The sequence below is a fragment of the Oncorhynchus mykiss genome, chromosome 18, assembly GCF_057628025.1.
Source record: "Oncorhynchus mykiss isolate SJ-2025 chromosome 18, ASM5762802v1, whole genome shotgun sequence".
NCBI lineage: Eukaryota > Metazoa > Chordata > Actinopteri > Salmoniformes > Salmonidae > Oncorhynchus > Oncorhynchus mykiss.
The window spans coordinates 65741898-65766114 of NC_143039.1; the positions used below are offsets into that span (position 1 = coordinate 65741898).

Genomic DNA, 24217 nt, shown 5'->3' on the forward strand with positions numbered 1-24217 from the left:
CTGTTCTAACTCTCAGACCAGCGTCTGTCTGCTAGTGTCTGTTCTAACTCTCAGACCAGCTTCTGTCTGCTAGTGTCTATTCTAACTCTCAGACCAGCGTCTGTCTGCTAGTGTCTGTTCTAACTCTCAGACCAGCGTCTGTCTGCTAGTGTCTGTTCTAACTCTTAGACCAGCGTCTGTCTGCTAGTGTCTGTTCTAACTCTCAGACCAGCGTCTGTCTGCTAGTGTCTGTTCTAACTCTCAGACCAGCCTCTGTCTGCTAGTGTCTGTTCTAACTCTCAGACCAGCGTCTGTCTGCTAGTGTCTGTTCTAACTCTTAGACCAGTGTCTGTCTGCTAGTGTCTGTTCTAACTCTCAGACCAGCGTCTGTCTGCTAGTGTCTGTTCTAACTCTCAGACCAGCGTCTGTCTGCTAGTGTCTGTTCTAACTCTCAGACCAGCGTCTGTCTGCTAGTGTCTGTTCTAACTCTCAGACCAGCCTCTGTCTGCTAGTGTCTGTTCTAAATCTTAGACCAGCGTCTGTCTGCTAGTGTCTGTTCTAACTCTCAGACCAGCGTCTGTCTGTTAGTGTCTGTTCTAACTCTCAGACCAGCGTCTGTCTGCTAGTGTCTGCTTTAGATTGGGGAAACAGGTGTGTCACTCTGTGAGCAATTTGTCACGTTAATGGCTCAATTAAGCTCCAAGCAACAAGAGAAAGGTTGCATCCCAAATGACACCCTATTCCCTATATAGTGCACTACTTAGTATAGTGCACTACTACTTTGACTAGAGTCCTATGGGTGAATAGGGTGCCATTTGGGATATAGCTGAAATCAGCAGACACCCAGGCCCCTGAGGACAGGAGTTGCACAACCCTAAACAACAATATCTGCTGTGTTAGTTTCTACTCTCATACACTATCCACAGTGACCTAGACCCCCATTCTCACCCTCATAAATATGAATTACCTTGATTCCTTGTCTTGTTTTGACAAGACAACAACTTTTCCCTGCTATCGGAGTAGCCCACATTCACATAGTTATCGGTAAAAGTGTATTCGAAATATTCCTTGTCTTACTCTTACCAGACAACAACTTTATCCTGGCCTAACTTACATCATCACTGTCTAAACCAGGGTTGTATTCACTAGAAACCAAAACGAAAGAAAACTGACCTAAATGATGACTACCTGAACGTGCCAAAATGTTTTGCTACGGTTTGCACTAATGAATGCGACCCTGTATTCTTTATCTTTGATTCCACCAGACAGCAACTTCATCCTGGCTAATGCCCAGGTGTCCAAGGCCCAAGGCTTCCCCATTGTCTACTGTTCAGATGGCTTCTGTGAGCTCACAGGCTTCTCCCGCACTGAAGTCATGCAGAAGAGCTGTGCCTGTAAGTTCCTGTATGGCCCAGAGAGCAGCGAGACCATCATCCTCAGCATCGACGAAGCCCTGGACGAACGCAAGGAGTTCAAGGAAGAGATCATGTTCTACAAGAAGACAGGTAAGGAAAGGTGTGTGTGTTGAAGTCTGCTACAGTTGGACTCCACTACTCATCTCCTTCTGCACTGATCTGAAGACTCAGGACAGGTAAAAACAAGAATATGCTCTCACTTGTTCAGTCCTTTCACATCAATATTTTAGCAGCAAAATCAACATGTCTGAATCACTTACATACCACCATCAAGATTAGTTGCTGGGATACTTTTCAGGCAAAGGTTACTTGGACACTTATTTGACATGTGCATTAAAGGTCTAATAACATGTGGAAATCTTACAGAATGGACCTTTAAGTGATGGGCAATGGGCTATTTCTGCAGTGTTCCTATTTAGAACAGTATAGATGGATGGAGGGAGGAAGGGCCCTGTGGTCATTACTTAACACACACATGAAACTTTAATAACACTCAGATCGGGTTGCATCTCTCTCTCTCTTTCTCTCTCTGTCTGTCTGTCTGTCTCCCTCTCTCACTCTCTTTATTTCTCTCTCTCCCCTCATTACCTTCTCCCCATTCTCTCGCTTACTTTCCCTCTCATTCCCTCTCTCATTCTATCTCTCATTCCCTCTAAACTGAATCATGACAGGTGGAAGAGTAAATGTAGGTTTCCCTCTGTCTTTGCCTGTGAGAGGGAGTGCTGCAACTGTTCATACACAACCAGAGGCAGGGTTTTCTGTGTGTTTCATGGTGAAGATCTTTCTCTTAGGGAGAAACAGAGACAATTGTGATTGAAACATTACCAGCTGGGAGATTTAAAGGAGAGGTAGAGAGATAGCAACAGAGAGAGAGAGAGAGAGAGAGAGAGAGCAATCGAGCTCAGCAGGAATCTCATTTTACATACTACATACATACATGCTATTCATATTTCATACAGTTCATTACATACTATTCATACTACATACAGTACATTACATACTATTCATATTACATACAGTACATTACATACTATTCATATTACATACAGTACATTACATACAGTACATTACATACTATTCATACTACATACAGTACATTACATACTATTCATATTACATACAGTACATTACATACTATTCATATTACATACAGTACATTACATACTATTCATATTACATACTGTACATTACATACTATTCATATTACATACAGTACATTACATACTATTCATACTACATACAGTACATTACATACTATTCATATTACATACTGTACATTACATACTATTCATATTACATACAGTACATTACATACTATTCATATTACATACAGTACATTACATACTATTCATACTACATACAGTACATTACATACTATTCATATTACATACAGTACATTACATACTATTCATATTACATACAGTACATTACATACTATTCATATTACATACAGTACATTACATACTATTCATATTACATACAGTACATTACATACTATTCATATTACATACAGTACATTACATACTATTCATATTACATACAGTTCATTACATACTATTCATATTACATACAGTACATTACATACTATTCATATTACATACAGTACATTACATACTATTCATATTACATACAGTACATTACATACTATTCATATTACATACAGTACATTACATACTATTCATATTACATACAGTACATTACATACTATTCATATTACATACAGTACATTACATACTATTCATATTACATACAGTACATTACATACTATTCATACTACATACAGTACATTACATCACATACTCTTCATACTACATACAGTACATTATAAACTAGAGGTCGACCGATTAATCGTAATGGCCGATTAATTAGGGCCGATTTCAAGTTTTCATAACAATCTGAAATTGGTATTTTTGGACACAGATTTTTTTTTCACCTTTATTTAATCTTTATTTAACTAGGCAAGTCAGTTAGGAACACATTCTTATTTTCAATGACGGCCTAGGAATGGTGGGTTAACTGCCTCGTTCAGGGGCAGAACAACAGATTCTCACCTTGTCAGCTCGGGGGATCCATTCTTGCAACCATACAGTTAACTAGTCCAACGCAATAACGACCTGCCTCTTGTTGCACTCCAGGCCTGTTACACGAATGCAGTAAGCCAAGGTAAGTTGCTAGCTAGCAATAAACTTATCTAATGAAAAACAATCAATCAATCATAATAACGAGGGAAATAAGTATTTGACCCATCTGCAAAACATGACTTAGTACTTGGTGGCAAAACCCTTGTTGGCAATCACAGAGGTCAGACGTTTCTTGTAGTTGGCCACCAGGTTTGCACACATCTCAGGAGGGATTTTGTCCCACTCCTCTTTGCAGATCTTCTCCAAGTCATTAAGGTTTCAAGGCTGACGTTTGGCAACTCGAACCTTCAGCTCCCTCCACAGATTTTCTATGGGATTAAGGTTTGGAGACTGGCTAGGCCACTCCAGGACCTTAATGTGCTTCTTCTTGAGCCACTCCTTTGTTGCCTTGGCCGTGTGTTTTGGGTCATTGTCATGCTGGAATACCCATCCACGACCCATTTTCAATGCCCTGGCTGAGGGAAGGAGGTTATCACCCAAGATTTGACGGTACATGGCCCCGTCCATCGCCCCTTTGATGCGGTGAAGTTGTCCTGTCCCCTTAGCAGAAAAACACCCCCAAAGCATAATGTTTCCACCTCCATGTTTGACGGTGGGGATGGTGTTCATGGGGTCATAGGCAGCATTCCTCCTCCTCCAAACACAGCGAGTTGAGTTGATGCCAAAGAACTCCATTTTGGTCTCATCTGACCACAACACTTTCACCCAGTTGTCCTCTGAATCATTCAGATGTTCATTGGCAAACTTTAGACAGGCATGTATATGTGCTTTCTTGAGCAGGGGGACCTTGCGGGCGCTGCAGGATTTCAGTCCTTCACGGCGTAGTGCATTACAATACCAATTGTTTTCTTGGTGACTCTGGTCCCAGCTGCCTTGAGATCATTGACAAGATCCTCCCGTGTAGTTCTGGGCTGATTCCTCAACGTTCTCATGATTATTGCAACTCCACGAGGTGAGATCTTGCATGGAGCCCCAGACCGAGGGAGATTGACAGTTCTTTTATGTTTCTTCCATTTGCGAATAATCACACCAACTGTTGGCGATGGTCTTGTAGCCCATTCCAGCCTTGTGTAAGTCTACAATCTTGTCCATGACATTAGAGAGCTCTTTGGTCTTGGAGAGTGGAGAGTTTGGAATCTGATTGATTGATTGCTTCTGTGTACAGGTGTCTTTTATACAGGTAACAAACTGAGATTAGGAGCACTCCCTTTAAGAGTGTGCTCCTAATCTCAGCTCGTTACCTGTATAAAAGACACCTGGGAGCCAGAAATCTTTCTGATTGAGAGGGGTCAAATACTTATTTCCCTCATTAAAATGCAAATCAATTTATAACATTTTTGACATGCGTTTTTCTGGATTTTTTTGTTGTTATTCTGTCTCTCACTGTTCAAATAAACCTACCATTAAAATTATAGACTGATCATTTCTTTGTCAATGGGAAAATGTACAAAATCAGCAGGGGATCAAATACTTTTTTCCCTCACTGTAAGTCTATGCTAGGTAAAGCTCCGCCTTATTACAGCTCACTGGTCACGATAACAACACCCACCCGTGGCACGCGCTCCAACAGGTATATCTCACAGGTCATCCCCAAAGCCAACACCTCCTTTGGCCACCTTTCCTTCCAGTTCTCTGCTGCCAATGACTGGAACGAATTGCAAAAATTGCTGAAGCTGGAGATTTATATTTCCCTCACTAACTTTAAACATCAGCTATCTGAGCAGTTAACTGATCACTGCAGCTGTACATAGCCCATCTGTAAATAGCCCACCCAATCTACCTACCTCATCCCCATATTGTTTTTATTTACTTTTCTGCTCTTTTGCACACCAGTATTTCTACTTGCACATCTTCATCTGCTCATCTATCACTCCAGTGTTAATCTGCTAAATTGTAATTACTTCACTACTGTGGCCTATTTATTGGCTTACCTTCTCACGCCATTTGCACACACTGTATATAGACTTTATTTTTTTTCTATTGTGTTATTGACTGTACGCTTGTTTATTCCATGTTTAACTCTGTGTTGTTGTTTGTGTCGCACTGCTTTGCTTTATCTTGGCCAGGTCACAGTTGTAAATGAGAACTTGTTCTCAACTAGCCTACCTGGTTAAATAAAGGTGATTTTTTTATTTTTATAAATAAGGTACATTACATACTATCCATACTACATACAGTACATTACATACTGTACATTACATACTATTCATATTACATACAGTACATTACATACTATTCATATTACATACAGTACATTACATACTATTCATAGTACATACAGTACATTACATACTATTCATATTACATACTGTACATTACATACTATTCATATTACATACAGTACATTACATACTATTCATATTACATACAGTACATTACATACTATTCATATTACATACAGTACATTACATACTATTCATATTACATACAGTACATTACATACTGTACATTACATACTATTCATATTACATACAGTACATTACATACTATTCATATTACATACTGTACATTACATACTATTCATACTACATACAGTACATTACATACTATTCATATTACATACAGTACATTACATACTATTCATATTACATACAGTACATTACATACTATTCATATTACATACAGTACATTACATACTATTCATATTACATACTGTACATTACATACTATTCATATTACATACAGTACATTACATCACATACTCTTCATACTACATACAGTACATTACATACTATTCATATTACATACAGTACATTACATACTATTCATATTACATACAGTACATTACATACTATTCATTTTACATACTACATACATACATACTATTCATATTACATACAGTTCATTACATACTATTCATACTACATACAGTACATTACATACTATTCATATTACATACAGTACATTACATACTATTCATACTACATACAGTACATTACATACTATTCATACTACATACAGTACATTACATACTATTCATATTACATACAGTACATTACATACTATTCATATTACATACAGTACATTACATACTATTCATATTACATACAGTACATTACATACTATTCATACTACATACAGTACATTACATACTATTCATACTACATACAGTACATTACATACTATTCATATTACATACAGTACATTACATACTATTCTTGACAGAGAGCACGTTCATAAAGTCTAAATCACACAGACTAACATATTTTATACACTTCACACACACATATGCCCACACTTACACACTAGACTACACACATATACAATATTCACCTCAATTCTCAGATTTACCATTATTTACCAAGATTGCATCATTCTTACAGAGATCCCCTGACTTAGATATTGCGGGACGGTTGAGCTAACGTAGGCTAATGCGATTAGCATGAGGTTGTAAGTAACAAGAACATTTCCCAGGACATAGACATATCTAATATTGGCAGAAATCTTAAATTCTTGTTAATCTAACTGCACTGTCCAATTTAGAGTAGCTATTACAGTGAAATAATACCATGCTATTGTTTGAGGAGAGTGCACAGTTATGAACATGAAAAGTTATTAATAAACAAATTTGGCACATTTGTGCAGTCTTGAAACAAAATGTTGAACCGAAATACAATGGTTCATTGGATCAGGATTTGGGTATGTCATTTTAGGTGAAAATTGAAAAAAAGAGGCCAATCTTAAATGGTCCTTGGGGCATAGTGTGCCTGGGGAATAGTGTGCAAGAACACACAGATACACCTACAGAACTCCTGCTAGGGTTTTAGGGAATGTGTGTTTGACTGCTTTCATGCATCTTTATTATACTGTACATATCTGCATGCTTCAAAGAATAATCTGTTGTCTGTATTACATAACTTGATTTGTAATATGATTAAAATGTGTTTTGGTGTGTAATATGATTATAATGTGTGTTGATTTGTAATGTGATAATAATGTGTTTTGATTTGTAATGTGATTAAAATGTGTTTTGATTTGTAATGTGATTAAAATGTGTTTTGATTTGTAATGTGATAATAATGTGTTTTGATGTGTAATATGATTAAAATGTGTTTTGATGTGTAATGTGATAATAATGTGTTTTGATTTGTAATGTGATAATAATGTGTTTTGATGTGTAATATGATTAAAATGTGTTTTGATGTGTAATGTGATAATAATGTGTTTTGATTTGTAATGTGATAATAATGTGTTTTGATGTGTAATATGATTAAAATGTGTTTTGATGTGTAATGTGATAATAATGTGTTTTGATTTGTAATGTGATAATAATGTGTTTTGATTTGTAATGTGATTAAAATGTGTTTTGATTTGTAATGTGATAATAATGTGTTTTGATGTGTAATATGATTAAAATGTGTTTTGATGTGTAATGTGATAATAATGTGTTTTGATTTGTAATGTGATTAAAATGTGTTTTGATGTGTAATGTGATAATAATGTGTTTTGATTTGTAATGTGATAATAATGTGTTTTGATGTGTAATATGATTAAAATGTGTTTTGATTTGTAATATGATTCTAATGTGTTTTGATGTGTAATATGATTAAAATGTGTTTTGATGTGTAATGTGATAATAATGTGTTTTGATTTGTAATGTGATAATAATGTGTTTTGATTTGTAATGTGATTAAAATGTGTTTTGATTTGTAATGTGATAATAATGTGTTTTGATGTGTAATATGATTAAAATGTGTTTTGATGTGTAATGTGATAATAATGTGTTTTGATTTGTAATGTGATAATAATGTGTTTTGATGTGTAATATGATTAAAATGTGTTTTGATGTGTAATGTGATAATAATGTGTTTTGATTTGTAATGTGATAATAATGTGTTTTGATTTGTAATGTGATTAAAATGTGTTTTGATTTGTAATGTGATAATAATGTGTTTTGATGTGTAATATGATTAAAATGTGTTTTGATGTGTAATGTGATAATAATGTGTTTTGATTTGTAATGTGATTAAAATGTGTTTTGATGTGTAATGTGATAATAATGTGTTTTGATTTGTAATGTGATAATAATGTGTTTTGATGTGTAATATGATTAAAATGTGTTTTGATTTGTAATATGATTCTAATGTGTTTTGATGTGTAATATGATTAAAATGTGTTTTGATGTGTAATGTGATAATAATGTGTTTTGATTTGTAATGTGATAATAATGTGTTTTGATTTGTAATGTGATTAAAATGTGTTTTGATTTGTAATGTGATAATAATGTGTTTTGATGTGTAATATGATTAAAATGTGTTTTGATGTGTAATGTGATAATAATGTGTTTTGATTTGTAATGTGATAATAATGTGTTTTGATTTGTAATGTGATAATAATGTGTTTTGATGTGTAATATGATTAAAATGTGTTTTGATGTGTAATGTGATAATAATGTGTTTTGATGTGTAATATGATTAAAATGTGTTTTGATTTGTAATGTGATAATAATGTGTTTTGATGTGTAATATGATTAAAATGTGTTTTGATGTGTAATGTGATAATAATGTGTTTTGATTTGTAATGTGATAATAATGTGTTTTGATGTGTAATATGATTAAAATGTGTTTTGATTTGTAATATGATTCTAATGTGTTTTGATTTGTAATGTGATAATAATGTGTTTTGATTTGTAATGTGATTAAAATGTGTTTTGATGTGTAATGTGATTCTAATGTGTTTTGATGTGTAATGTGATTCTAATGTGTTTTGATTCGTAATGGGATTCTAATGTGTTTTGATGTGTAATGTGATAATAATGTGCCTTGATTTGTAATGGGATTAAAATGTGTTTTGATGTGTAATGTGATTATAATGTGTGTTGATGTGTAATGTGATAATAATGTGTTTTGATTCGTAATGGGATTCTAATGTGTTTTGATGTGTAATGTGATTCTAATGTGTTTTGACTGTATTAGATGTGATTATAACATGTGTTGTACAGCGTATGATACAACGTTTTGAAGCTCTGAATCTGTATTTACATAAAAAGTCTTTAAAAAACTGCCAAAAACATTAGATCAACTAATCAGATGTTGAGCCTTATTTCAGATGATTGGTCACATGTACAGTAGCATGTCCATACTGTAGTGTGGCTCTGGGGTGAAGTTTCCCTTAGGTACAGATCTAGGATCAGCTTCCCCCAAGCCTAACCTTAACCATTACTGGGGAAAATGCTAAACTGACTCCAGATCAGCATCTAGCGGCAACTTCACCTTACTCCACTGTATGCGTATCATGTGTATAATGTGTGTGTGTGTGTGTGTGTGTGTGTGTGTGTGTGTGTGTGTGTGTGTGTGTGTGTGTGTGTGTGTGTGTGTGTGTGTGTGTGTGTGTGTGTGTGTGTGTGTGTGTACTGCAGCATCGTTGTTCTGGTGCCTGCTGGAAATTGTCCCCATTAAGAATGAGAAGGGAGACGTGGTGCTCTTCCTGGCTTCATATAAAGACATCACAGACACCAAGGCCAAGGCCATGCCAGAGGACAGGCGAGAAGGTCAGTGTGTGTGTGTGTGTGTGGGTGTGTATATCTGCAGTCAATAATGTTTTTGCTCATTCCTCATCTCCTCCCCTCACGGCTCGGTGTCTAATTACTTTCATTACTGTACATTCCAACAAAACAACAAACAAAAACATGGTTTCTTTTTATTCACGTAATGATGTACTTTTTACACAAAGAAAAAGCCTGATACTGCACATGTTTTAGGAGAGATAAACACGGGGAGTAATGACTGGATTGTACATGTTTTTCTATATTGCATCTGCATGTTCATTGTTCAACAATTAGCATTGTAAATGTTGTCAGCATCAGTACTGAGATAACAGAAAACACAGCTCTGAAGAAGTGTGTGTTTTTGTCAGTATTGCAAAAGCAATACACAGATCATCTGAATCCAGGCAAGGGAAACCCATCTTAACACACACATTGGCACGCGCACACGCAACCACCCACACACACACGCACACACACACACACACACACACACACACCTTCAGGCAGATTGTACTTTGTGTGCAGAACAGGGGACCCCAATCTCTGTGTCGTCAACAACCCCTCCCTCTCTTGCTCCCTTGTTCCCATCTTCGCTCCATTTGCATTTGTCTCTTTCCCTCCCTCCCTCCCTCCCTCCCTCGCTCCCTCCCTCCCTCCCTCCCCCCTCCCTCCCTCCCTCCCTCCCTCCCTCCCTCCCTCCCTCCCTCCCTCCCTCCCTCCCTCCCTCCCTCCCTCCCTCCCTCCCTCCCTCCCACTCTGTCCCTCTCCCCACCTCTTCCTACCTACCTCTTTGTCCTTCCCTCCCTCCCCTCCCCCCTCCCCCCTCCCTCCCTCCCTCCCTCCCTCCCTCCCTCCCTCCCTCCCTCCCTCCCTCCCTCCCTCCCCATCTTTCCCTACATACCTCTTTGTCCTTCCTTCCTTCCCTCCCCCCTCCCTCCCTCCCCATCTCTCCCTACCTACCTCTCTATCCCTCTCTCCCCATCTTTACCTACATACCTCTTTGTCCTTCTCACCCAATCCCCCCTCCCTCCCTCCCTCCCTCCCTCCCTCCCTCCCTCCCTCCCTCCCTCCCTCCCTCCCTCTCTCCCCATCTTTCCCTACATACCTCTTTGTCCTTCCTTCCTTCCCTCCCCCCTCCCTCCCCATCTCTCCCTACCTACCTCTCTATCCCTCCCTCCCTCCCCATCTCTCCCTACCTACCTCTCTATCCCTCCCTCCCTCCCTCCCTCCCTCCCTCCCTCCCTCCCTCCCTCCCTCCCTCCCTCCCTCCCTCCCTCCCTCCCTATCTTTCCCTACATACCTCTTTGTCCTTCCTTCCTTCCCTCCCCCCTCCCTCCCTCCCCATCTCTCCCTACCTACCTCTCTATCCCTCCCTCCCCATCTTCCCTACATACCTCTTTGTCCTTCTCACCCCCTCCCTCCCTCCCCATCTCTGCCTACCTACCTCTCTGTCCCTCCCTTCCTATCTTTTCTCCCTGTTTCCCCCCTTTATCTCTCACTTTCTCTCTCTCTTTCCATCTCTACTCTTCATACTGCCTCCTCTAGCATCCCTCTCACTTTCCATCTCTCCTGTCCATACCTCCTCCTCTCTCCCCCTCTCTCATACCATCTCTCCTGTCCATACCTCCTCCTCTCTCCCCCTCTCTCTCCCCCTCTCTCCTGTCCATACCACCTCCTCTCTCCCCCTCTCTCATACCATCTCTTCTGTCCATACCTCCTCCTCTCTCCCCCTCTCTCATACCATCTCTCCTGTCCATACCTGCTCCTCTCTCCCCCTCTCTCATACCATCTCTTCTGTCCATGCCTCCTCCTCTATCCCCCTCTCTCATACCATCTCTTCTGTCCGTACCTCCTCCTCTCTCCCCTCTCTCATACCATCTCTTCTGTCCGTACCTGCTTCTCTCTCCCCCTCTCTCATACCATCTCTCCTGTCCATACCTCCTCCTCTCTCCCCTTCTCTCATACCATCTCTCCTGTCCATACCTCCTCCTCTCTCCCCCTCTCTCATACCATCTCTCCTGTCAGTGCCTCCTCCTCTCTCCCCCTCTCTCATACTATCTCTCCTGTCAGTGCCTCCTCCTATCTACCCCTCTCTCTTTCCATCTCTCCTGTCCGTACCTCCTCCTCTCTCTCCCTCTCTCATACCATCGCTCCTGTCCATACCTCCTCCTCTCTCCCCCTCTCTCATACCATCTCTCCTGTCAGTGCCTCCTCCTCTCTCCCCCTCTCTCATACCATCTCTTCTGTCCGTACCTCCTCCTCTCTCCCCTCTCTCATACCATCTCTCCTGTCCGTACCTGCTTCTCTCTCCCCCTCTCTCATACCATCTCTCCTATCCATACCTCCTCCTCTCTCCCCTCTCTCATACCATCTCTCCTGTCCATACCTCCTCCTCTCTCCCCCTCTCTCATACCATCTCTCCTGTCAGTACCTCCTCCTCTCTCCCCCTCTCTCCCCCTCTCTCCTGTCCATACCTCCTCCTCTCTCCCCTCTCTCGTACCATCTCTCCTGTCCATACCTCCTCCTCTCTCCCCTTCTCTCATACCATCTGTCCTGTCCATACCTCCTCCTCTCTCCCCCTCTCTCATACCATCTCTCCTGTCCATACCTCCTCCTCTCTCCCCCTCTCTCATACCATCTCTCCTGTCCATACCTCCTCCTCTCCCCCTCTCTCATACCATCTCTCCTGTCCATACCTCCTCCTCTCTCGCCTCTCTCATACCATCTCTCCTATCCATACCTCCTCCTCTCACCCTCTCTCATACCATCTCTCCTGTCCATACCTCCTCCTCTCTCCCCCTCTCTCATACCATCTCTCCTGTCCATACCTCCTCCTCTCTCCCCTCTCCCATACCATCTCTCCTGTCCATACCTCCTCCTCTCTCCCCCTCTCTCATACCATCTCTCCTGTCCATACCTCCTCCTCTCTCCCCCTCTCTCATACCATCTCTCCTGTCCATACCTCCTCCTCTCTCCCTCTCTCATACCATCTCTCCTGTCCATACCTCCTCCTCTCTCCCCCTCTCTCCTGTCCATACCACCTCCTCTCTCCCCCTCTCTCATTCCATCTCCTCCTCTCTCATTCCACCTCCTCCTCTCTCCCCCTCTCTCATACCATCTCTCCTGTCCATACCTGCTCCTCTCTCCCCCTCTCTCATACAATCTCTCCTGTCCATACCTCCTCCTATCTCCCCTTCTCTCATACCATCTCTCCTGTCCATACCTCCTCCTCTCTCCCCCTCTCTCATACCATCTCTCCTGTCAGTGCCTCCTCCTCTCTCCCCCTCTCTCATACTATCTCTCCTGTCAGTGCCTCCTCCTCTCTCCCCCTCTCTCATACCATCTCTCCTGCCCGTACCTGCTTCTCTCTCCCCCTCTCTCATACCATCTCTCCTATCCATACCTCCTCCTCTCTCCCCTCTCTCATACCATCTCTCCTGTCCATACCTCCTCCTCTCTCCCCCTCTCTCATACCATCTCTCATGTCCGTACCTCCTCCTCTCTCCCCCTCTCTCATACCCTCTCTCCTGTCCATACCTGCTCCTCTCTCCCCCTCTCTCATACCATCTCTTCTGTCCATACCTCCTCCTCTCTCCCCCTCTCTCCTGGTCATACCTCCCCCTCTCTCATACCATCTATCCTGTCCATACCTGCTCCTCTCTCCCCCTCTCTCATACCATCTCTCCTGTCCATACCTGCTTCTCTCTCCTCCTCTCTCATACCATCTCTCTTGTCCATACCTGCTTCTCTCTTCCCCTCTCTCATACCATCTCTTCTGTCCGTACCTGCTTCTCTCTCCCCCTCTCTCATACCATCTCTCCTGTCCATACCTCCTCCTCTTTCCCCCTCTCTCATACCATCTCTCCTGTCCATACCTCCTCCTCTCTCACCCTCTCTCATACCATCTCTGCTGTCCATACCTCCTCCTCTCTCCCCCTCTCTCATACCATCTCTCCTTTCAGTGCCTCCTCCTTTCTCCCCCTCTCTCATACCATCTCTCCTGTCCATACCTGCTTCTCTCTCCCCCTCTCTCATACCATCTCTCCTGTCCATACCTGCTCCTCTCTCCCCCTCTCTCATACCATCTCTCCTGTCCATACCTGCTTCTCTCTCCTCCTCTCTCATACCATCTCTCCTGTCCATACCTCCTCCTCTCTCCCCCTCTCTCCCCCTCTCTCATACCATCTCTTCTGTCCGTAACTGCTCCTCTCTCCCCCTCTCTCATACCATCTCTCCTGTCCGTACCTCCTCCTCTCTCCCCCTCTCTCCTGTCCATACCTCCTCCTCTCTCCCCCTCTCTCATACCATCTCTTCTGTCCGTACCTCCTCCTCTCTCATACCATCTCTCCTGCCCATACCTACTTCTCTCTCCCCCTCTCTCATACCATCTCTCCTGTCCAAACCTGCTTCTCTCTTCCCCTCTCTCATACCATCTCTTCTGTCCGTACCTGCTTCTCTCTCCCCCTCTCTCATACCATCTCTTCTGTCCGTACCTGCTTCTCTCTCCCCCTCTCTCATACCATCTCTCCTGTCCATACCTCCTCCTCTCTCCCCCTCTCTCATACCATCTCTCCTGTCCATACCTCCTCCTCTCTCACCCTCTCTCATACCATCTCTGCTGTCCATACCTCCTCCTCTCTTCCCCTCTCTCATACCTTATCTCCTGTCAGTGCCTCCTCCTCTCTCCCCCTCTCTCATACCATCTCTCCTGTCCATACCTGCTTCTCTCTCCCCCTCTCTCATACCATCTCTTCTCTCCGTACCTGCTTCTTTCTCCCCCTCTCTCATACCATCTCTTCTGTCCGTACCTCCTCCTCTCTCTCCCTCTCTCATACATCTCACCTGTCCATACCTCCTCCTCTCTGCCCCTCTTTCATACCATCTCTTCTGTCCGTACCTCCTCCTCTCTCTCCCTCTCTCATACCATCTCTCCTGTCCGTACCTCCTCCTCTCTCCCTCTCTCTCATACCATCTCTCCTGTCCATACCTCCTCCTCTCTCCCCCTCTTTCATACCATCTCTTCTGTCCATACCTTCTCCTCTCTCTCCCTCTCTCATCCCATCTCTCCTGTCCATACCTCCTCTTCTCTCTCCCTCTCTCTTTCCATCTCTCTTGTCCATACCTCATCCTCTCTCTCCCTCTCTCTTTCCATCTCTCCTTTCCATACCTCCTCTTCTGTCTCCCTCTCTCTTTCCATCTCTCCTGTCCATACCTTATCCTCTCTCATGCCATCTCTGGGTTTGAACACCGACCTGTGCAACTGGGTCCTAGACTTCTTGATGGGCCGACCTAATGTGGTCGGCCCATCGCCACGCTGATCCTCAACACAGGGGCCCCACAGGGGTGTGTGCTCAGCCTCCTCCTGGACTCCCTATTCACGCACATCTCCAACTCAATCATCAAGTTTGCTGACAACAAAATACTGGTAGGCTTGACAGAAGGAGACAGCAGAGAGAGCACGACCCCATACACATCGATGGGGCCACAGTAGAAAGGGTCAAAAACTTAAAGTTCCTAGTCGCGCACATCACTGAGGATCTGAAATGGTCCCTTCACACTGATAGCCCAACAGCACCTCTTCAACCTCTGGAGGCTGGGTTAGGGGAGGGTTTGGCCGGGTTAGGGGAGGGTTTGGCCGGGTTAGGGTTTGGCCGGGTTAGGGGAGGGTTTGGCCGGGTTAGGGGGGGGTTTGGCCGGGTTAGGGGAGGGTTTGGCCGGGTTAGGGGAGGGTTTGGCCGGGTTAGGCCATCATTGTAAAATAAGAATTTCTTCTTAACAGACTTTCCTACTTCAGTAAAGGTTCAATCAAATAAAAGATCATCAAGGTCCTCAGCCACGGCCTGTTTACCCTGCTACCATTTAGAAGGCGGAGACAATACAAGTGCATTACATCTGGGACCGAGATTGATAAACAGCTTCTATCACCAGGCCATCAGACTGTTAAATAGCAATCAAATCAAATCAAATGTATTTATATAGCCCTTCTTACATCAGCTGATATCTCAAAGTGCTGTACAGAAACCCAGCCTAAAACCCCAAACAGCAAGCAATGCACGTGTAGAAGCACGGTGGCTAGGAAAAACTCCCTAGAAAGGCCAAAACCTAGGAAGAAACCTAGAGAGGAACCAGGCTATGAGGGGTGGCTAGTCCTCTTCTGGCTGTGCCGGGTGGAGATTATAGCAGAACATGGCCAAGATGTTCAAATGTTCATAAATGACCAGCATGGTCAAATAATAATAATCACAGTAGTTGTCGAGGGTGCAACAAGTCAGCACCTCAGGAGTAAATGTCAGTTGGCTTTTCATAGCCGATCATTGAGAGTATTTCTACCGCTCCTGCTGTCTCTAGAGAGTTGAAAACAGCAGGTCTGGGACAGGTAGCATGTCCGGTGAACAGGTCAGGGTTCCATAGCCGCAGGCAGAACAGTTGAAACTGGAGTAGCAGCACGGCCAGGTGGACTGGGGACAGCAAGGAGTCATCATGCCAGGTAGTCCTGAGGCATTGTCCTAGGGCTCAGGTCCTCCGAGAGAGAGAAAGAAATAGAGAAAGAGAGAATTAGAGAGAGAGCATACTTAAATTCACACAGGACACCGAATAGGACAGGAGAAATACTCCAGATATAACAGACTGACCCTAGCCCCCCGACACATAAACTACTGCAGCATAAATATTGGAGGCTGAGACAGGAGGGGTCTGGATACACTGTGGCTCCATCCGATGATACCCCCGGACAGGGCCAAAAAGGCAGGATATAACCCCACCCACTTTGCCAAAGTACAGCCCCCACACCACTAGAGGGATATTTTCAACTTACCATCAACAAGGCCCGAGTATAGCCCACAAAGATCTCCGGCACGGCACAACCCAAGGGGGGGCGCCAACCCAGACAGGAAGACCACGTCAGTGACTCAACCCACTCAAGTGACGCACCCCTCCTAGAGACGGCATGGAAGAGCACCAGTAAGCCAGTGACTCAGCCCCTGTAATAGGGTTAGAGGCAGAGAATCCCAGTGGAGAGAGGGGAACTGGCCAGGCAGAGACAGCAAGGGCGATTCGTTGCTCCAGTTCCTTTCCGTTCACCTTCACACTCCTGGGCCAGACTACACTCAATCATAGGACCTACTGAAGAGATGAGTCTTCAATAAAGGCTTAAAGGTTGAGACCGAGTCTGCGTCTCTCACATGGGTAGGCAGACCATTCCATAAAAATGGAGCTCTATAGGAGAATGCCCTGCCTCCAGCTGTTTGCTTAGAAATTCTAGGGGCAATTAGGAGGCCTGCGTCTTGTGACAGTAGTGTACGTGTAGGTATGTACGGCAGGACCAAATCGGAAAGATAGGTAGGAGCAAGCAAATCAAATCAAATCAAATGTATTTATATAGTGCTTCGTACATCAGCTGATATCTCAAAGTGCTGTACAGAAACCCAGCCTAAAACCCCAAACAGCAAGCAATGCAGGTGTAGAAGCACGGTGGCTAGGAAAAACTCCCTAGAAAGGCCAAAACCTAGAAAGAAACCTAGAGAGGAACCAGGCTATGTCTGGCTGTGCCGGGTGGAGATTATAACAGAACATGGCCAAGATGTTCAAATGTTCATAAATGACCAGCATGGTCGAATAATAATAAGGCAGAACAGTTGAAACTGGAGCAGCAGCACGGCCAGGTGGACTGGGGACAGCAAGGAGTCATCATGTCAGGTAGTCCTGGGGCATGGTCCTAGGGCTCAGGTCCTCCGAGAGAGAGAAAGAAAGAGAGAAAGAGAGAATTAGAGAGAGCACACTTAAATTCACACAGGACACCGAATAGGACAGGAGAAGTACTCCAGATATAACAAACTGACCCTAGCCCCCCGACACATAAACTACTGCAGCATAAATACTGGAGGCTGAGACAGGAGGGGTCAGGAGACACTGTGGTCCCATCCGAGGACACCCCCGGACAGGGCCAAACAGGAAGGATATAACCCCACCCACTTTGCCAAAGCACAGCCCCCAGTGACAAGCCCATGTAATGCTTTGTAGGATAACAGTAAAACCTTGAAATCACTAGCCAACTTCTGCCCAAATACCCTGCGCTGAACCTTAGAGATTGTCACTAGCCGGCTAGCACCCAGTACTCTACCCTGCACCTTAGAGATTGTCACTAGCCGGCTAGCACCCAGTACTCTACCCTGCACCTTAGAGATTGTCACTAGCCGGCTAGCACCCAGTACTCTACCCTGCACCTTAGAGATTGTCACTAGCCGGCTAGCACCCAGTACTCTACCCTGCACCTTAGAGATTGTCACTAGCCGGCTAGCACCCAGTACTCTACCCTGCACCTTAGAGGTTGTCACTAGCCGGCTGGCACCCAGTACTCTACCCTGAACCTTAGAGATTGTCACTAGCCGGCTAGCACCCAGTACTCTACCCTGAACCTTAGAGATTGTCACTAGCCGGCTAGCACCCAGTACTCTACCCTGAACCTTAGAGATTGTCACTAGCCGGCTAGCACCCAGTACTCTACCCTGAACCTTAGAGATTGTCACTAGCCGGCTAGCACCCAGTACTCTACCCTGCACCTTAGAGGCAGCTGCCTTATTTACAAAGAGTCATTGAACACTGGTCACTTTTATAATGTTTACATGCTGTTTTACCCACTTCATACATACAGTGCATTTGGAAAGTATTCAGACCCCTTCCCCTTTTCCATATTTTGTTACATTACAGCCTTATTCTAAAATTGATTACGTAATTGTTTCCCCCCCATCAATCTACACACAATACCCCATAATGACAAGGTGAAAATGTTTTCTTGAAATGTTTGCAATTTTATTAAAAACAAAATACAGAAATACCTTATTTACATATGTTTTCAGACCCTTTGCTATGAGACACAAAATTGAGCTCAGGTGCATCCTGTTTCCATTGATCATCTAACACTTCAGTGGAGTCCACCTGTGATAAATTCAATTGATTGGACATGATTTGGAAAGTCACACACCTTTCTATATAAGGTTCCACAGTTGATAGTGCAAGTCAGAGCAAAGCTCTGAGACAGGATTGTGTAGTGGCACAGATCTGTGGAAGGGTACCAACAAATATCTGCAACATTGAAGGTCCCCAAGAACACAGTGGCCGCCATCATTCTTAAATGGAAGAAGTTTAGAACCACCAAGACTCTTCCTAGAGCTGGCCGCCCGGCCAAACTGAGCAATTGGGAGAAAAGGGCCTTGGTGAGGAAGGTGACCAAGAACCCAATGGTCACTCTGACAGAGCTCCAGAGTTCCTCTGTGGAGATGGGAGAACCTTCCAGAAGGACAACCATCTTTGCAGCACTCCACCAATAAGACCTTTATGGTAGAGTAGCCTGATGGAAGCCACCGTCACATACGGTGTGTAGAGACACACGTGTGTATTGTTATTATATTACTAGATATTAGTGTATGGATTATGTGTGTATTGTTATTATGTTACTAGATATTAGTGTATGGATTATGTGTGTATTGTTATTATATTACTAGATATTAATGTATGGATTATGTGTGTATTGTTATTATATTACTAGATATTAGTGTATGGATTATGTGTGTATTGTTATTATATTACTAGATATTAATGTATGGATTATGTGTGTATTGTTATTATATTACTAGATATTAATGTATGGATTATGTGTGTATTGTTATTATATTACTAGATATTAATGTATGGATTATGTGTGTATTGTTATTATATTACTAGATATTAATGTATGGATTATGTGTGTATTGTTATTATATTACTAGATATTAATGTATGGATTATGTGTGTATTGTTATTATATTACTAGATATTAATGTATGGATTATGTGTGTATTATTATATTACTAGATATTAATGTATGGATTATGTGTGTATTGTTATTATATTACTAGATATTGCTGCATAGTTGGATCTAGAAACATAAACATTTCACTGCTCTTACGATAACATCTGCAAATCTGTGTACAAACTGTGATTTGATTTGATATGTATTCATTGTCACTGTAACCAGTGTTGGATATTCAACATTTCATCCAAACATAATGATTTCCTCCTATTTCTTTCCTCAGTTTTCATTGAGATTTCCTAGGGGGCCATGTGGTTGTACAATAATACTGTGTGTGTGTGTGTGTGTGTGTGTGTGTGTGTGTGTGTGTGTGTGTGTGTGTGTGTGTGTGTGTGTGTGTGTGTGTGTGTGTGTGTGTGTGTGTGTGTGTGTGTGTGTGTGTGTGTAGAGTGCCGACGAGGACGGGTGAAGACTGGTTCTTCATTCAGCTCTACTCGTCTGCGGAGAAGCACTGTACTCTACCACATCTCTGGTCAACCCCACAGCAAAGACAACAAGAAGAAGAAGAAGAGCAAGATCAAACTCAACAAGGTAAAACACACTTAAATTACTCACCCTAACAACCAGCACTACACACCCTAACAACAAACATTACACATCCTAACAACAAACACTACACACCATAACAACCAACACTACACACCCTAACAACCAACACTACACACCCTAACAACAAACATTAAACACCCTAACAGCCAACACTACACACCCTAGGGTAGCCTAGTGGTTAGAGTGTTGGACTAGTAACCGGAAGGTTGTGAGTTCAAACCCCCGAGCTGACAAGGTACAAATCTGTCGTTCTGCCCCTGAACAGGCAGTTAACCCACTGTTCCCAGGCCGTCATTGAAAATAAGAATTTGTTCTTAACTGACTTGCCTGGTTAAATAAAGGTAAAAAAAAAAAAAAAAAAAAAAAAAAAAAAACAACAAACACTACACACCCTAACAACCAACACTACACACCCTAACAACAAACATTAAACACCCTAACAACCAACACTACATACCATAACAACAAACATTAAACACCCTAACAACCAACACTACATACCATAACAACCAACACTACACACCATAACAGCCAACACTACATACCATAACAACAAACACTACACACCCTAACAACCAACATTACTCACCCTAACAACCAACACTACACACCCTAACAACCAACACTACACACCCTAACAACAAACATTACTCACCCTAACAACGAACACTACACACCCTAACAACCAACACTACACACCCTTACAACCAACACTACACACCATAACAACCAACACTACACACCTTAACAACAAACATTACACACCATAACAACAAACATTACACACCATAATAACAAACACTACTCACCATAACAACCAACACTACACACCATAACAACAAACACTACACACCCTAACAACCAACACTACACACCCTAACAAACATTACACACCCTAACAACCAACACTACACACCCTAACAACAACCATTACACACCCTAACAACAAACATTACACACCCTAACAACCAACACTACACACCCTAACAACAAACATTACACACTATAATAACCAACACTACTCACCATAACAACAAACATTACACACTATAATAACCAACACTACTCACCATAACAACCAACACTACACACCCTGACAACAAACATTACACACCATAACAACCAACACTACACACCCTGACAACAAACATTACACACCATAACAACCAACACTACACACCCTGACAACAAACATTACACACCATAACAACCAACACTACACACCCTGACAACAAACATTACACACCATAACAACCAACACTACACACCCTGACAACAAACATTACACACTATAATAACCAACACTACACACCATAATAACCAACACTACACACCCTAACAACAAACATTACTCACCCTAACAACCAACACTACTCAACCTAACAACCAACACTACACACCCTAACAACAAACATTATTCACCCTAACAACCAACAATGCACACCCTAAAAACAAACATTACTCAACCTAACAACCAACACTACACACCCTAACAACAAACAAATAACAGCGATGAGAGCACCTGCCAATACTTTACTCAAATCATAGCAACAATGTTTTAGGGGATGGTCCTATCCTTTTTTTCTACCAGTGAGTTTTAGTGTGACCTGTGTGGTCCAGTGGTTATAGCTGCTGACCCCTGCACACAGAGTTGATATGGGTTTGAAACGTGCCCACTCCCCCTCCCCGTCTTTTAACAGTGTACTATCTCTTCAGTAAAGCTAAAAAAAAGAAGTGGGGGACTGACCCAACTGAAATAAATATATACATCTTTGGACATTTCTAATCTGTTTTATTGATACCAACTCCTCCAACCCTCCACCCCCCTCCACACAGAAGCATATCAGTGTTCTTCGACTCGGACTACTTCAACAAAATTATTATTGAACCCTCATCCCCCATCCCCTGTCCTTTCATCCTTGTCAGAATGTATTCCCCTTTCATCCAATCAGAATGTATTCCCCTCTCCTTTCACCCAGTCAGAATGTTCCCCGCTCTTTTCATCCATTCAGAATGTGTTCCCCTCTCCTTTAATCCAACCAGAATGTGTTCTCCTTTCATCCCATCAGAATGTGTTTGGGGACCCCCCTGCTCTGCCGGAGTACAAGGTTGCGGACGCCAAGAAGTCCAAGTTCATCCTGCTTCACTTCAGCACCTTCAAGGCAGGCTGGGATTGGCTGATCCTGCTGGCCACCTTCTACGTTGCCGTGACAGTGCCCTACAATGTCTGCTTCATCGGTGACGATGACCTCACCAGGAGCACTTCAGTCAGCGACGTTGCCGTGGAGATACTCTTTATTATAGGTATAGGGGAGGGTCATATGTGTGTGGGAGAGGGGGTTGGGTGGAGTGGGGTGGGGTGAGGTCAGAGTTTGGGGTTAGGGTTAGGCTTTGGTTAGGGTTTTGCCTAGTGACTCATCCTGAATTGAATTCCGCTGCTCTATTGATCGCTTCATACATCAGTCTGAATATAACATCCTAGAAGTTGTTTGTGCTGACATCAAAATTACGTGATTCAAGATTTGTGTAGGTCGGCTCTGGTCCAACCCATCGGTTTCTGCGACCAATCAGAACAATTTGAATGTATTTGCATATGAGAAGTCATCGGGGAAAGATTACATCCAGACTCGTGGAGAAGAAACGTTAGTGGGCGTGGCGTTTGGCCGGAACGATGTGGATAGGTAGCCAGGCCAGTTAGGGTTAGGGACAGTGTTAGGGTTAGGGACAGTGTTAGGGACAGTGTTAGGGTTAGGGACAATGTTAGGGACAGTGTTAGGGTTATGGACAGTGTTAGGGTCAGTGTTAGGGTTATGGACAGTGTTAGGGACAGTGTTAGGGTTGTGGACAGTGTTAGGGTCAGTGTTAGGGTTAGGGACAATGTCAGGGACAGTGTTAGGGACAGTGTTAGGGTTATGGACAATGTTAGGGACAGTGTTAGGGTCAGTGTTAGGGTTAGGGACAATGTTAGGGAGAGTGTTAGGGTTATGGACAGTATTAGGGTCAGTGTTAGGGTTATGGACAGTGTTAGGGTCAGTGTTAGGGACAGTGTTAGGGTTATGGACAGTGTTAGGGTCAGGGTTAGGGTTATGGACAGTGTTAGGGTCAGGGTTAGGGTTATGGACAGTGTTAGGGTCAGGGTTAGGGTTATGGACAGTGTTAGGGTTATGGACAGTGTTAGGGACAGTGTTAGGGTTATGGTCAGTGTTAGGGTCAGGGTTAGGGTTATGGACAGTGTTAGGGTCAGTGTTAGGGACAGTGTTAGGGTTATGGACAGTGTTAGGGTCAGGGTTAGGGTTAGGGACAGGGTGAATAGTTTATGGTCCAGCAGCTCAGTAACCTATGACACTTGTAGTGGGTGTACTTATTACATAATCTGACAGTAAATCATGAATCTATAACCTTACGCCCACCTCTCTCCCTCTCTCTTCCTCTCTCTCCCTCCCTCTTCCTCTCTATCTCTCTCTATATCTCTCTCCCTCTCGCTCTCCCCCTCTCTCTCTTCCTCTCTCTCCCTCCCTCTTCCTCTCTATCTCTCTCTATATCTCTCTCCCTCTCGCTCTCCCCCTCTCTCTTCCTCTCTATCTCTCCCTCTCTATCTCTAACTATATCTCTCTCCCTCTCACTCTCTCCCTCTCAATCTCTCCCTCTCTCATCTCTATATCTCTCTCCATCTCGCTCTCTCCCTCTCGCTTCCTCTCTTTCTCTCTCTCCCTTCCCCTTTCTCCTTCTCACTTTCCTCTCTCTCCCTCTCTCCTTACCAGACATTGTGTTCAGCTTCCGTACCACGTACGTGAGTACG

At 43.1% G+C, this 24217-nt stretch overlaps 1 protein-coding gene across 1 annotated transcript in view; it reads left to right on the top strand.

The window, feature by feature from the left end:
- The window catches only part of LOC110496868 (voltage-gated delayed rectifier potassium channel KCNH8-like), a 104911-nt gene that overhangs the window by 23062 nt on the left and 57632 nt on the right, over window positions 1-24217 (top strand). Inside the window, 5 exon segments of the mRNA XM_090209101.1 lie at window positions 1245-1484; window positions 9894-10025; window positions 20258-20400; window positions 22488-22722; window positions 24180-24217. The exon segment at window positions 24180-24217 is cut by the window's right edge and continues 120 nt beyond it. Coding sequence (XP_090065227.1) covers window positions 1245-1484; window positions 9894-10025; window positions 20258-20400; window positions 22488-22722; window positions 24180-24217 — 788 coding nt within the window.